Source organism: Rousettus aegyptiacus, unplaced genomic scaffold, assembly GCF_014176215.1.
Source record: "Rousettus aegyptiacus isolate mRouAeg1 unplaced genomic scaffold, mRouAeg1.p scaffold_m13_p_6, whole genome shotgun sequence".
Taxonomy (NCBI): domain Eukaryota; kingdom Metazoa; phylum Chordata; class Mammalia; order Chiroptera; family Pteropodidae; genus Rousettus; species Rousettus aegyptiacus.
Genome location: NW_023416309.1, coordinates 15,855,540 through 15,870,244, shown reverse-complemented (window position 1 = coordinate 15,870,244; position 14,705 = coordinate 15,855,540). Strand labels below are relative to the sequence as shown.

General features: G+C 48.2%; 1 protein-coding gene across 8 annotated transcripts in view; it reads left to right on the top strand.

The window, feature by feature from the left end:
* The window catches only part of ADAMTS14 (ADAM metallopeptidase with thrombospondin type 1 motif 14), a 74,265-nt gene that overhangs the window by 24,744 nt on the left and 34,816 nt on the right, over positions 1-14,705 (top strand). For 7 of the 8 annotated variants that reach the window (XM_016121067.2, XM_016121065.2, XM_016121066.2 and 4 more), the window contains exons 3-4: positions 561-714; positions 6,749-6,939. The exons of the other annotated variant lie outside the window; for it this stretch is intronic. In XM_016121067.2, coding sequence (XP_015976553.2) covers positions 561-714; positions 6,749-6,939 — 345 coding nt within the window. The remainder of the gene's footprint in view (positions 1-560; positions 715-6,748; positions 6,940-14,705) is intronic. 8 annotated transcript variants of the gene reach the window in all.

Sequence of the window (14,705 nt, the reverse complement as noted above, 5' to 3'; positions counted from 1 at the left end):
CTGGCTTGTTTAGCGTCAGCAAACAGCTGCTCTCCCTGGCTTGCATACACGACATGCTTTAAATCTGAAATAAAAGCACTTTGTACTGGAGTGGGGGACCGGCTCCCACTTTTGGGATAATTAAGTTTTACTAATAGGATTTTCCCCTCTTGTCTACTGTAGGTAAAGGCATACCTGCATAATAGTGGTTGTGCTTTGGGGTGGAATGTGGTGCCCTGGTGAGTGTGCATAGCTCTCACGGCGAGGGCTTTTCCGTATCCCCCCACTTTAAGCGCCGGGACCCTTTGTTTACATGAAATGTTGCGTGGAACCCTATGAGTGCACAACACAGTAAAAGTGAATCTGCTTTGCTTGAGGTGGCCTTGGGCTGTCTTGCACAGCCTCTTTTCACCCCTTCCCAGTTGCCTCAGGATGCCGGAGCTCCCTAAGGCCCTGGAAGGAGGGCCCGCATACGTGTGGTCACACACGTGTGCATTCACAACTGCTCACCTGCACTGCGCCATGTGTTCATGCTTCTTTTCCCTCCCCTCTCCCTCCTGCTCACTGCATTCCTGGTTCAGGCGGGCCTCATTCGTACGGACAGCACTGACTACTTCATTGAGCCCTTGGAGTGGGGGCAGCAGGAGAAGGAGGCCAGCGGGAGGACACACGTGGTGTACCGCCGGGAAGTCCAGCAGGAGTGGACAGAGCCTGCCGGAGACCTTCACAATGAAGGTAGGCCGTGGGCAGGGCCCCGAGCTCTGCTTCCATTCGTATCTCTGGGATGTTTTTAGGTGACTTTGGCCTTAACCTTTCAATGTCTGGCCTTGCTCTTTTCCTTTGTAAAATAGGACTAGGTCATGTAGACCTACTGTACCTGCAGAGAAACCCAGTGGATTTTAGGGGTTACCGAAACCGGCCATAGTCGGGTGCCAGAGGAGCTACTTGAGCCCCCTAAACTATGGTCCTTGGGACTCCAGAGATCTCTGAGGGGTTCATCATAGTTTTGCAGGGGTATTTCTCTGCCAAGGTAGCAGGTGGAATGACTACTGTTAGCTCTTCCCCCTAAAAAATCAACTCAACCCCTGAGTGCCATAAGAAGGACATTCTTAGGGAGACTGCCTGGTATCAGGGTGTCGGGGTCAGCTCTGTGTCCACTAGACTACTTTTAAAACCTGTCTCCAGTGTTGTCAACTGTGTGACCTTAAGCAAGTTACTTAATGTTTCTGAGGCACATTTTATAATCCATAAAGTGGAGCTGATCGTTGTTCACCTCTAAGGTTGTGTGATTCAGTGACAGTATATATAAAAATCCCAGCTTAGAGCTTGGCATGTGGTAGGTGCTTGATGAAAGTGGCTCTTATTCTATTATTGTTATTAGGGTGACCACTGACATGTTAGGGTGAAAGCCCTTGAGAACAGGGCTCACATTCTGGTGACCAACACAGGAACCTGCATGCCGGCATCACTCAGGACCTGTGGTTGAGCAAATGAAGCAGTAGATGCGACATGTGCTGGTTCATAGTCCAAGTGAGCCGTGTCATGAAGGCTTTAGCCAAGAGGACATGAGAAGGCCCTGGGTGGAATCTGGCCATGAGTGACCACATCCTCCACCCAGGGCGCTGGCGGGGTTGAGCACAGCGTGAAGGAATGCCTGAAAGCCAGTTGTTCCCACATACAGTGCCTCCTTTGAAGCTCATAAGAGAAGCTGCAGCACCAGGACTAGCTGGGGGCGGGGGGGGGGGAGGCTCTGCAGGGTGCGGGGAGGGGGGTGAGTAGCTGGGCGAGTAGCAGGGCGGTGACTGGCATCATTCCTTCCAACGTAGCAGAGAAGAACGACAAGGCTCATAGGATTCTGTTTTATTTGAGCTGGTTCTGAATCAAAAGACCATAAATCCTTTTATGGGGAGAGACCCTGGGGAAGTCCTGCCCAAGGCTCTGAGCCTGGAACCAGCCAAAGTCGTGTGGAAAGCTGAGGCTGCTGAGCTGGTGGAGTTGGAGTTCAGGCCCAGTAATGGGGATGTGGCTCCCCTCATCGGGCTGCCGCTGGAACTCCTGTGAGCCTGTGGGCAATGCCATGCCCTGGGCCCATCTGGGTCCTCCCTTAGAAAGACGAGGGCAATGGAAGACTTTCTGGGCTCTTACTCTGTTATTTTAAGACTAGTAGTGAGTCTGAGCCCAGTGTGTGGAGAAGCGTTTCTGGTTGCGCCTGTCTCCGTTTTTAACATCCTTGAAGAAGATGAAACGTTTTGCTTCACACCTTTGGGTCTATTTTTTGGCAGACAGAGTGATGCCTGAGTGATACCTGGGCCAGCTTGTCAGTGCCTGCTTAGCCACAGTAAACAGACTTTCGAGGAATGTCCCCCAGCTTGAGTACCTTCCCCATCTCCGTCCATTTCCATCCTGCCTGGTAGTCGGCCCAGCTCAGACATCCCCTTCTCCTGGATCCCTCAGCCCCATGGATTTCTCCTGGGACTGTCCCTTCCTCCCAAACAGGCCAGGGTGTCCTGGAGGACAGATTCCAAGTCTTAATGATGTTTTTGTCACTCACATGAGCTCTGCTCTCCCATGGGGTGTGTCCGGCTTTCCTGGAGGAAGGAAAGGAAGCATCAGAAGATCCATCGGACTGATGTTATGGCTGAGCTGTGGGCTGTTGAGGGGCCTCCTGCCACCTGGGCTCCACTGTAGAGATGGCTGATGTGCACCAGTAAACTTGGGGGGCAGAGGGAGCTCTTCCCCGTGGCTCTCAAGGTATGGCTTTGGCTACTGCTTTCTGAAGAGAACATACATGCGCCCACATACAGCCACACTCATATATGTATTCACCCACCTGCAACCCGCGTCACACACTCACCTGCACACATTGGCTCACTCACATAAAACACACCCCCATACTCACCCACACACTACACAGTCACATGTCTTATATGCTCACACTTACACAGTCACACGGCTCACAAATGAACACACACTCACACTCATTGACACATACTAATACCCATTCATACACCCATATGAAGTCACATACTTCACACACTCCAGTAGTCATACAGCTGACACTCACACATACTCAAGTTCAACACACCTTAATATCCACTCACATACCCACAGACAGTCACATACCTCAGTCACTGGTACTTGCCTACTCACATATACCCCACATTTATACTCACCCTTGATGGGCCCCAAAGAAGAGTTAAGTGATTCTTTCCTCAAGGGCTCTGGTGAGAAATCTAAACAACTCTGAGTCTGGGGGTAGGAATTCCTTTGGCTGGACCTCAAGGTATGAGCTGGTCCTTACCCTGGCCCCTCTGGACTTCCCTGTGGGCCCTGCCTTGCCCTGCCTTGGCTTTGGAGGCTATTCCCGGATGTTCTCATACTTCTAATGCTTCCCTTTACTTCCTTAACCCACAGTCCTGTTCTCTGTCAACCCCTTTCCATCCTCCAAATCCCTCCTGAGGAAGGAACTGGAGTCCAATGGGCCGTGTGTGCCTGTGGCCAGAGTTCCTGGCTCTTTGGCGGGGGGCCAGGGCTGCCAGACACTGGGGTAGCTCACCCCTTTAGGGCAGCCAGCCAGGGTGGGGCTTAGGGCTGCTGCTTCTTCTTTTTTTTAAAGTTGAGATAAAACCTGCCATTTTAACCACTTTAAAGTATACAATTCAGTGGTTTCTCACTATATTCACGATGTTGTAGAACCGGCATCGCTATCTAATTCCAGAACATTTTTATCATTCCATAAAAAACTCTGTGCCCATTCATAAGCAGTCCTCCCATTTTCCCCCTTCCCAATTCCATGGCATCACTGATCTACCCTCTGTCTCTATAGATTTGCCCATTCTGGACATCACTTATAAATGCAATTATAATATGTGACCTCCTGTGACGGGCTTCTTTCACTTAGCATACATATAAGGTTCATCCATGTTGGAGCATGTATCAGTACTTGACTCCTTTTTATGGCAGGGTAATATTCCATCATATGGACATGCCACATTTTGTTCATCTAGTCATCTGTTGATGGACATTTGGGTTGTTCCCATTTTTTTTTTTTTTTTGCTATTATGATCATGCTGCTATGAATATTCGTGTATAAGTTTTAGTGGGAACATGTGTTTTCAGTTTTTTTGGGTATATACCTAAGAGTAGAATTCCTGGGTCCTGTGGTAATTCGATATCTAACTTTTTGGGGAAACTGCCAAACTGTTTTTTCAAAGCAGCTGCATCCTTTTATATTCTCTTGGTGCTTCTTGGGTGGGCTCGTTGAGAGCTTCCCAGGATCCTGCTGCCCCCGTCCCTCCCTGCTTTGAGGGTTACCTATTTCTGGCCTGAAGGATGTGAGACACATGGAAGAGGGTGTTGCTTGGAATATCTCCAGGGTCTTTGGCTGATGTCAGCAGGCCCTCTCTAATTCCCATCGCCATTTTTGCTGAGAGGGAAATCAGAGTGGGCCTTGATAGGGTGTGATCATGAGACCTGGAAGATTTGAGTTTGCATTTTGGGCTTTCTCATTAACTTGTTGTGTGACCTGGGATAGGTCAGGTAACCTTTCTGAACCTCCTTTGGCAAAGAGAGCTGTGAGAGATCAAGTGCCACATTTCACTTGCAGCCTGTAAACCTCTGGGTACTGCTCACAAGTTAGGAGTGACTGTTATTTGTTCTCCTCATTCCACGGAGAGAGTCCTGCTCCTCCTTCTCCCCTCCTGAGGGTCCTCTTTTCCAAAAACCTGTCTGAGGGCTGCTGTACTCACTGTTGGGCTCAGGAGCCAGGGCTGCCAGGAGCACCTATGCAGTGTGACTTGCAGAGAGAGACATAATGGCTGTGATGGACCAGAGGGCCAACCCCCATTTCTGGTTTTTGCTGTAGGCCAGTGGCCACACATCTTTTCAACCCTAGTGCTTTAAATCTAGTTCTTTCTTTCTTTGGCACTATAGCACCACTAACCAAAGAGAAAATAAAAAGACAGTAGCACTGAGTCCTGTGGTTACCTGTTGCTCTGTCCTCAGATTTTAGATCCTAAAGTACCATGTCAATAGGAACTTAGACACAGAACCTGGGTCTTTGCAAAGGTACCTATTGATTCATCCCTGAGGCTCACCCACACTGTGGATGGTGCCTCCACATACCTGCTTACAATGGGTTTTGCAGGTGCACTACCCTCTGCTCAGGACCCTCTCTCTGTTCCTCCTGTTCCAGCAGGTTGTCTCCTACTCCCTGTCTAGCCCAGTTTAGCTTATCCCCTTTCCAGGATCCTCTCCCAACTCCCTGCTCCTGGTTTGGGTCTCTGTGCAGAAGCCTTTCCTAGTTAGACCTACTCAGTCCTTGACATTACTATATTGTTACAGCCTGATATCTTATCTGTCACCTGTACTGGGTGGTAGGTTTGAGGGCAGGGCCCTTCCTTAATCGCCTACCTATCACCCAATCACCTCAAAAATGTGGGACCCCTCCTGCCACCACATCCTTGGGTACGTGCTTGGATTGTTGTGGTATCATCTCTTCAGTTTTAGCTCCTGGCTTATTCTCTAGGGAATTCTCAAATAACTGTGGATAAATTAATATTCATAGAAATCAATGGTACAAGTATCAGAACTTTAGGGTAGGATGGCAAGAAAGTCAATTAGTGTTAAGACTTTGAAACCTTCCTGAGAAATCCCAATCTCCTGTCCTGCTTTCTTAGCTCTTCCTTCAGTGTCTTCATGAACCACCCCCTCCACTGCCCCAACAAATGTTGCTCCAGTCTTTATTCAGGCTATAGTGTAAATGACTGATAATTGCTGAAAGTGCTACCTTTCTAAGTAGCAGTATAGATGGTGATGTTTCAATGCATGGTCTTTTGATTCAGACAGACCTAGACAAACTACTTTGAACCTCAGTTTATTTACCTGTATAATGGGGACAATAACCTGATAGAATTGTTATAAAGATTGGATCAGATTAGGTTAGATTAGGTTAAATAAGAAGTCGTTGCAAATGAAGGTACAGGGGCCAAATATGGCCCACCACTTGTTTTAGTCAATAAAATTTTGTTGGAACACAGATACACTTGTTTGTTTATGTATTGTCTATTGCTACTTTTATGCTTCCACATCCAAACTGAATAGCTGAGACGGAGACCATATAACCCACAAACTCTAAAATATTTACTGTCCAGTTGTTTACAGAAAAAGTTTGACAACTCCTATATTACATAAAACGTTAATAAATCCTAATAAGATAAATATTTTGCTTGTAGCCAAAAGGCCACCGTGATGGTGAAATTTTGGGTCGATGTCAGTGATTGGGAGGGATTTGAAAGTTATAGAGCATACTCCTGCCTAAATGTCCTGCACAGGCCACAATATGTCACAGTTTTTTCCTTTATCAAGATGTTTCTACCTACTGCCACCTTTGATTTTTATAGCAAGCTTATAGGGCAAGGGAGCAAGGATTATTCATCTCCATGTCACAGGAGAGGAGGTGGAAGCCTGGAGGAGTGAAAGGGGCTGAGGCCAGGATGCACAATGAGACAGGACTGAGTGGCCTGGGACCCAGACCAGTTCTCACTCCCCTGCTACTCATTGTCTCAAAGACTCAGCCATGTCCTTGTGCTAGGAAAACGCTTCACACTTGTGAATTACCTGCAAAGGAACAAATTCTTATGCGACCTCACCTTACAGAGGCAGAAAAAGGGGCACATGTGATGGGGGGCAGGGATGAGTCGACAGGCAGTGTCACAGTGACAGCCCCTTATGTGGATTTGACCTCGATCTCTTCCCATCCTGTTTCCAGCCTTTGGTTTGGGCGACCTTCCCAACGTACTGGGCCTGGTGGGGGACCAGCTGGGTGAAGTGGAGCGGAAGCGGCGACATGCCAAGCCAGGCAGCTACAGCATCGAGGTGCTGCTGGCGGTGGACGACTCGGTGGTACGCTTCCACGGCAAGGAGCACGTGCAGAACTACGTACTTACCCTTATGAACATTGTGAGTGTCCCCTAGTCTTGGGACTGGGGGGCTGGGTTGGGACCCACCAGGATTGGTCTGCGTGCAGGGTTTCTCTCAGGCTTGGTGTTTTCAGTGTGGACTCAAGGGAGTCTCTGCTCTATAGTCCAGCGGGACAGCAGGTTCTGTGGTGAAACAGGCCGAAGCTGGCCTGTTATCCGTCCTGGGCTGTAGCCTCGCTGCAGCTGTCCATGCCTGTGCAGAGGTACCCACAGGTGATCTACACTAGTCCCTGGCAAGTTGGAACCCTTGGACAGTGGGTTCTGGACTTGGATACCTTTAGAGCGTAGGTCCAGCATGACCAGGACTTGACTGAGACTCCTCATCTAGACAAAATTCACAATCCCGGGCTGGGAGCCGGGCCAGGTGCTGTCAATCAGCTGGGGAATCCCAGGCCTCCAGTGTGAGCCTTGGGTGTTCATAGAGGCCTGACAGGCAGGGAAAACAAGGGTCATTGGCAAATTCGGAACTGGTAAAGCAGAGAGCTGTGCCCGTCCAAAGTGGGAAGTGGCTACTCAGCTGCTGTTGGTGGCTCTTGTGCAGAGATATAGCGCTCTTTTGTCACAGAAAGGCCTGCATTTCAAGAAAAGTCAGAAATGCCGTTGTTTGTGTTTTTTAAAAAAACCTTTAATGGAAAATTTAAGTCTAGTTACCTAAGTGAAACTGATAATTTTTAAATGTTAAAATGAAAAAACAAAACAAAACACTGTGAATGCTAAACAGAACATGCCTACATGCCACATTTGGCCTGTGGGCTTCAGGTGGTCACCTCTGAGCTAAAGGGGCAGAGACAACTGAGACCAGAAGGGGTAGGAAGGTGAACATGTCAGAGGTGGACCCTGCACTGTTTTTCTTTTGACAAGAGGCCTTTGTCAGAGGGGCCTGCAGCTGTGGCTCTGGGAAGGTTGGGGACCAGTCTAGGTGTAGGTAGGGCCTACGGTGGAAATTATGCAGGCTACAGTCAGCTGCTGGAGTATGTGGGCAGGACCACAGGCCCTCCCATAGAAAGCTGGGTAGAGGGTGACATGTTGGGAGTCAGGCCTAGCTCAGCATGCTGGGGTGCTGTGGAGTCCAGGCAGGCAGGAGGAGATGAGGAGTGGAGTGGGTGGGCAAATGCCACATCGGCAGGAGATAACAGGGCAGGGCCTTCACCTGAGTCTGCAGGTGACTCAGCTTGATGGCTCATCATGAATGTTTATCCAGAACAAAGAGCTGAGAAGACAAATTTTACACACACACACACACACACACACACACACACACACACACACACAGTGTGTGTGTGTCCTGAAGAATTTAAATGGGGCCTCTTTTTAAGGCCAAAGTTTCAGTAAGAGCCCTGTATGGGCCTCTGCTGGCCTTAAGGTTAGGGTTCTCTGACCTGAGGCCTATTAAGAAGTTAGCTAGCTGAATTCTCATGCAGACCAAAAGATGACTGTAGGTGGGCCAGGGCTGACGTAGAACACCTTACATTCGTTCTAACATAGTCAGTTGATAGAGGCTGTGATGGATATGCAGCTGATCACAGTACTGCATGGAGAGGAATATTAATGAACTGGTCAACAGCCTGGGCTTTGGGATCACACTATCTGGCTCTGGCCCTTCCTGTCTTTTGACCTTGGAGGTAAATTACTAACCCTCTAGAGTATCTCTTTCCCCACTTCTAAAACATGTTAACAGTACTTACCATGCAAAGTTTGGGGGAGGATTAAACAGCAGATAGTGTGGTAATAGCATAAGCTCTTAAGATGTGGTTGGTGATAATCATACTTTCACAAGGGGTGTTGTAACAGGTGTGTCTGGGAACTCAGCAGTCAACGAACGGAAGCGTCAACCTCATGGTCATGCCAATGCCCCTGGAAACATTGGTAGGATAATAAAACTGTGAAACCGCCTATACTTTCTGAGATCCATAATCCTGCCACATAGTAGGTGAGGTGGCTGCCAGTAGAGCATGCTGCTGACCCATTTTTAGCTGTGTTACCTTGTGGGAGGGACCTGCATTGCTTAGGACTGTGTAGGTTGCAAATGATGGAAAACCAACTCAAACTAGATTATGAAAAACAAGGTAATTTATTGGCTTGTTGGCCTAAGAAATGCCCAAACCTGTAAAGAATTTTTATAAGATTTTATTTGAGCCAAACCGATGACAATTGCCAGGAAATACTCCAGAAAAATGACAGTTTTTAGGTTCCCTTCTCTTTGCGACATCCTAATTTTAACTTTTCTGCGAGACAGATTCTGGCCATTTGAACATGAGGCTGACTCCTATCCCCAAAGCTTTGTGGCCAGAGACAAAAGACGTTTTCCCTCCCTCCAGTTCCCAGATAAAAATCCCTGGGGCAGGACTCCGATTGGTCTCACTTTGGGCCACGTTGACTACTGTTCGGGCCAATCACTATGTGTCAGAGAAGGAGTTAAAGTTTCCCAAAGAGAGAGAGGGACTGAACATAGGCATGACCACTGGAGAAATTGTTCTGAGCTGGCCAGACACCCTAGTTTGTATCTGCTGCAATATTTAACACCTGAGAGCCTTTATTTTTTCATAATAGTATCTGCTATTGTCTTTGTTGTGAAGGTTAATATGTATAAAGTGTCCGGCACACTCCTGGCACACAGGGAGTAGTCAAGTACTGTATTCTGTTGTTTCTGGCCATATTATTTGTCTTAATGTGTGTAAATAAGCAGTTCTTTGTCTAAGTCTCAGATGGTAAGCTCCTTTAGGGTGAGGACTTTGTCTTCTACTTTACTGAACCTCAAAAGCACACAGTACAGTGCCCAACACCTGATAGGTGAATGGTAAATGTGGAAGTGAATGGTGTCTATGGGAGAAGCAGGGAGCCAGATCCACCTAATGGGAAAAGGGGAAGGTAGCAGATTTCTGTCTGCAATACCAGCATTAAGAAAAGGGCAGAGGTAGAAATCAGCTCCAATTACAGGAGCCGCAGGGAGGGGAAAGGCTGCCAGAATCTGCCTGCTTCCACCTCTTTGTTTGGATATTAATTGTTCTACCCCTTACGTAACATGTGGTTTGGGATCCAAAGAGCAAAGGTTACCATGTGGGGCTATTTAAGAAAGAGAGAGAAAATGACTATGCTATGAACACACTCATGTTGATGGTACACTTGACCACCCATCCAGGCTCTATAAATAGCTGGCCCAACCTAAGACCACACAGCTGACCACACAGCTGAGTACTAATCCCATTAGTGGGAGAGCCAGGTTGCCCCAGGAGCCAGCAGGTGGAGAAGGAGGAGGAATAAGAGAGAAGGGTACTGGGAGCTTCGGTCCTGGGTCCAAAGCTGGGGCTAAAGACCCTAAGAGTGTGAGTCAGGCCCAATTCACAGCCCTAGAGTCTCAGTTTGCTAAAAGATAATTTTTGGAAAAAGGTAAAATCATAACTCACATACAGAAATAAAAACGAGTGTATGTTAAAGATTTTGCTCTACTCGCTAATCAATGAAGGAAGCAGTTGGATATCATAACCTGTTTAAAAGAGAACCCAAAGAACAGAAACATTTATGGATCAGAAACATTGAAATGAATGTGCAAATAGAAACAATATTAGCTTTTTCCGCAGGATGGAAGGGAAGACAGAATTTGCATGTCTATAGAAGAGATTTTGCACTGTTATTAGTTATCTACAGTGCCCTCAGTTGTAAATTAGCTTCCTAGAATCAGATTCAGATGAGGCACAAAACTGTGCTGTAGACAATGCATAGCTCCCATGGGAGTATGAATTTTTATTCTCCGAGTGTGAGGCCTGGACTGGGTCCCAGGTAGAGAGTCCTTTCCATGGATGACAGGGTGCCTGGCTGCCCATCTGACTTATAAGCTCCATCTTGCTCCTGGAGCTAGAGGGGTTGCAGCATCACTCAGGAGATACCCTGGATTCTAGCTACGTGATACACCTAAGCAACTAAGTGATGGTACCTTCACCCACTTTACCTCCCCTCCCCTAAAGTTGGCCTCACCACCACCTCTCTCTTTCTGGATTCTCCCTGGCCAGTAGGATGTGGAGAGAAGACCAAGAGTCAGGGTGGTTGAAGGTGGGCAGTCTGAGGAAGACCAAAGTCCCTTGGGCCATGTGCTCCATTCTTTTTAGCATCTTTTAAAGCAGAGGTCCCCAACACCCAGACCGTGGACTGGTACTGGTCAATAGCCTGTTAGGAATTGAGCCACACAGCAGGAGGTGAGCGAGTGAAGCTTCATCTGTATTTGCAGCTGCTCCCCAGCACTAGCATCACTGCCTCAGCTCCACCTCAGATCATCGGGCATTAGATTCTCATAGGAGCACCTGTCCTTGGTGCCAAAAAGGGTAGGGACTGCTGTTAGAGAAACCCTCCTATCTGAGTGCCTCCATTGAACATTTTGTTGCTTAGTTTTTCCTTCAATGGCTCTTGGTTAGACTGAAGTGTGAGCAGGTCTGCATATTCTGGAAGAGTGGAATGGGCTTCCTGGAGCCCCACTTCTCAGTTGGCCCAACCCTCCAAGTCTTGCCTATCATTTATTCATATGTTCAGAGTCAGGTACTGTGCTGCCTTGGTGCCAAGCATTGGGCAGGAGGTGGTGGTTGTTAGGGCTCTGCGGTTGTAAGTGTCAGAGACCCAACTCACACTAGCTTAAGCCAAGAGGGGATCTCTTGGAAGGGAGCACTTGACAGTACCCACGGAGTTGGTACAAGAACCGTGGGACGGGGCAGCTCCAGGGACTGTGGGTGTAGGGCCTCAGGCCCATTAGTACACTTTCTCCCTTTCTGTCTGTGCTTGGTGATATAAACTGACAGGAGCCAGGCCCTCTCCCCATGTGGGAAGCAGGGCCACTGCAACCCCAGATTCTAACACTTCTGTTTGTAGGACCCAAAGGCAAAGGGATCCATCCTGCTCTCCTAGGGAGGATTGGCCTGGGTTGGGTCATGTGGCTGTCCTGGATTAATTGCAGTGTCTGGAGGGTTGGCTTGAGGCCCCCAGGGGGAGCCTACCTATGTGTGTGGGGGTGAGTTAGAGCAGGATCTGTTCCTGGAAAGCAGACAGTGATGCTTACAGGCAAAAGGATAGCTTCTACAAGGAAGGGCTCAGAAGGAGCAGAAAACATAGTCCCTACCCCAGAGCACTCACACTGCTGTGTGTCCACAGACAATTGCAAATGACATCACTGTAGAAATCATTAGAATCATTTTTGAGCAACCACTGGGAATCAGACTCTTTATAAATGTGACCGCATTTACTCAAATTTCCCAATAATCCTGTGAGCAGTCTGAGTATCCCAGTGTCCTTACACATAAACCGGGGCCCAGAGAGCTGGCTCTACTTGCTGGTCTCCTGCAGCCAGCCATGGTGCTGGGATCTGAGCACTGCTCCGTCGGCCTCAGAGCTCCCCCTCTTCCCACAGCCTCTGCACAGAGGTCTGTAATCTCATACCAGGTGGTGCTTTCAATGGCTGGTGACCCAGGTGAGAGAGAAGAACTACTTTTCTTCTATGCTCTTAGGTTCAGTGTCTAGGACCTGTGATTTAAACTGACAAAAGACAAATTAGCAAGGGAAAAGAGTTCATTTACTTGTGTAATGTGCATACCCATGGGAATGATCAATGATGAGTAACTCGAAGCAGTGGTTAGAATTTGGGGGTTATATATCTAACTTAATGAGAGGGGAGGAAAGGGGGAAAAGACTTCTATAGGAAGAATAAATAGGTTGCTTTAGGAAAGACAAATGTGGTTTTAGGAGAACAAATGGGAAATAAGAAAATTTGCGGTACTATTTGTTTATTCAGTTGCAAGAAGTCTTTCTGTCTTCTTTATGGCCATGAAATTCCCCTGGGGAGGGAATTTGTGGTAGCTCATTTCCCAGAAGCTACTGCTTTGTCAGATAAGGGAATTTCTCAGAAGGATTCTTTCTGCATCTGTTGAATCTCAAGTAACTTTGGCTTAAAATAATCTTTATACCAACTCTGTGGTTCTGAGTGCTTCCCAGACAGGCCAGGAGCAGGAACTCAGGAGTGACCTAGGAAATGAGCGATTGTATGTGTGTGTGCCCTAGAAGGGCCATGACATTGTGCCAGTCCCTGAAGCTCCTGCTTAGGGTGGAAACCTACTGTTGTGGTTTCTGGGCTACTGTGTACTCTTGGCAAAGCCCCCACCAGAGCCACTGACTTGTCTTGTCTGAGCCCCTCTAGAGAGAGGGTCCTGAGAGGGTCAGCTCAGGTGACCTGGAGATTGAAGGGGCTGCTCTTAGGGGCCATGACAAAAGGTGAACCCACTCCTGAGATGTATGGTTGAAGGCAGATGATGCTGAGGGTTGACAGGATCTTGTTTCCCAGCAGAATTTGGGGGCTCCCCTTGGAAACTGGAAGACATTTTTTGATGGATCATACAAGGAGATATTTCTTCTGTAGAGCAAAGTGGACTTTTGGAACTGGGTGTTTCACAGCCTTGCCCAGACTGAAATGTGGTTAGTTCAGAAGGGTCTTGTTAAATCCCTCAGATCTAGAGCTATAAGAGACCACATGGATGGTGGTGGAGAGCAGGCGGGAAGTTCTACTAAGTTATTGAGGTTTGTGATGCAGAGGTTAGTCATCCCTAGTCCCTGGTGTCCCTCCTCATGTCCCTGGACCTTTACAGTTAGAGGAGGGTAAGCCTATGACTTGTTCTAGCTCTGCTGGGCAAATTAACACGTTCTGACTTCTGAACTTTGACCTCTAACCTGTGACTCACAGCCTTCCACTTTGTCCTCAGCAAAGACTGTGCCAGGAGGGCCTTCCTTGGGGACCGCTGTTTCCATAGCCTTGGTTCTACCTTCCTTCACCCGCCAGAAGGTAGGTGAGGAGGAGAGTAAATGTCTTCTCAGGTTCTGGAAGGCTCTTTGAGGCTGGTCTTCTGCTTATTGCTAGCTTGCCCTTGTGACTGTGGGAACAGAAAGGGTCTTGGATGCGTGAGGGGTGCCATTGAGGCAGAGCTTCCCATGAGGGGGTCCCATTCTATTGAGGGAGAGAGGCTCACAGAGCTGAAATGGGCTGCACTTAGGGAGCTGTCGCCGTGGAAACCTGCTGCTGCCACAGGGGGAAAGCAGGCAGGTGGCAGTCTGACTTGTCGGCTGGTGTTCCGGCCCTTGGAGGTAAGCGGATGGGCAGCCGACAGCCTCTCTGTCCCAAGGAACCAGCAGCTCATCCTGAGCATTGTGTGGGAACTTTCATTTGGCTGGAATGTTTAAAGAACTAATTCCCTCAGGGATTTTATGAAGCCAGTAAAAAGGGTGTCACTTTGCTCTCCCTTCCATTGCCGGCCTCTCTGTGACCATTTCTGATCCTGATTTCCGGGGCCAGGGTGGCCTGGCAGGATCAGAAAGATATCTGGTTCCCAGGATGGATGGTCCCATTGTGTTAACTCAGGGAGAGAGGGGCAGAAGCCATTACTGAAAGACTCAAAATGGTCTAATCAGGCCCTCATCACCGCAGCTCTCAGGGGCATCCTGCCTCTCATTTTTCTTTTGCATCAGCCTGGGGATGTGCTATAAATATTCATGCAGCTCCAGATGTTGGGCAAGGACTCCCTTCTCACCTCTTCCTCACATGCTGGTGGGCCCTGCATGGACGTGTCTTTGTGCCTCAGTTTACCCATTTGTGCTACATCACTTTTCTTAAGGCTTCTTCAAATCTCAGGACTAGGGAACTATTCGAGAGTTTTGAAACATAATGGCAGTTGTAGTCAGCATTGGCAGACAGATTCCTGTTCCTGAAGCTGTGGTCTAGTC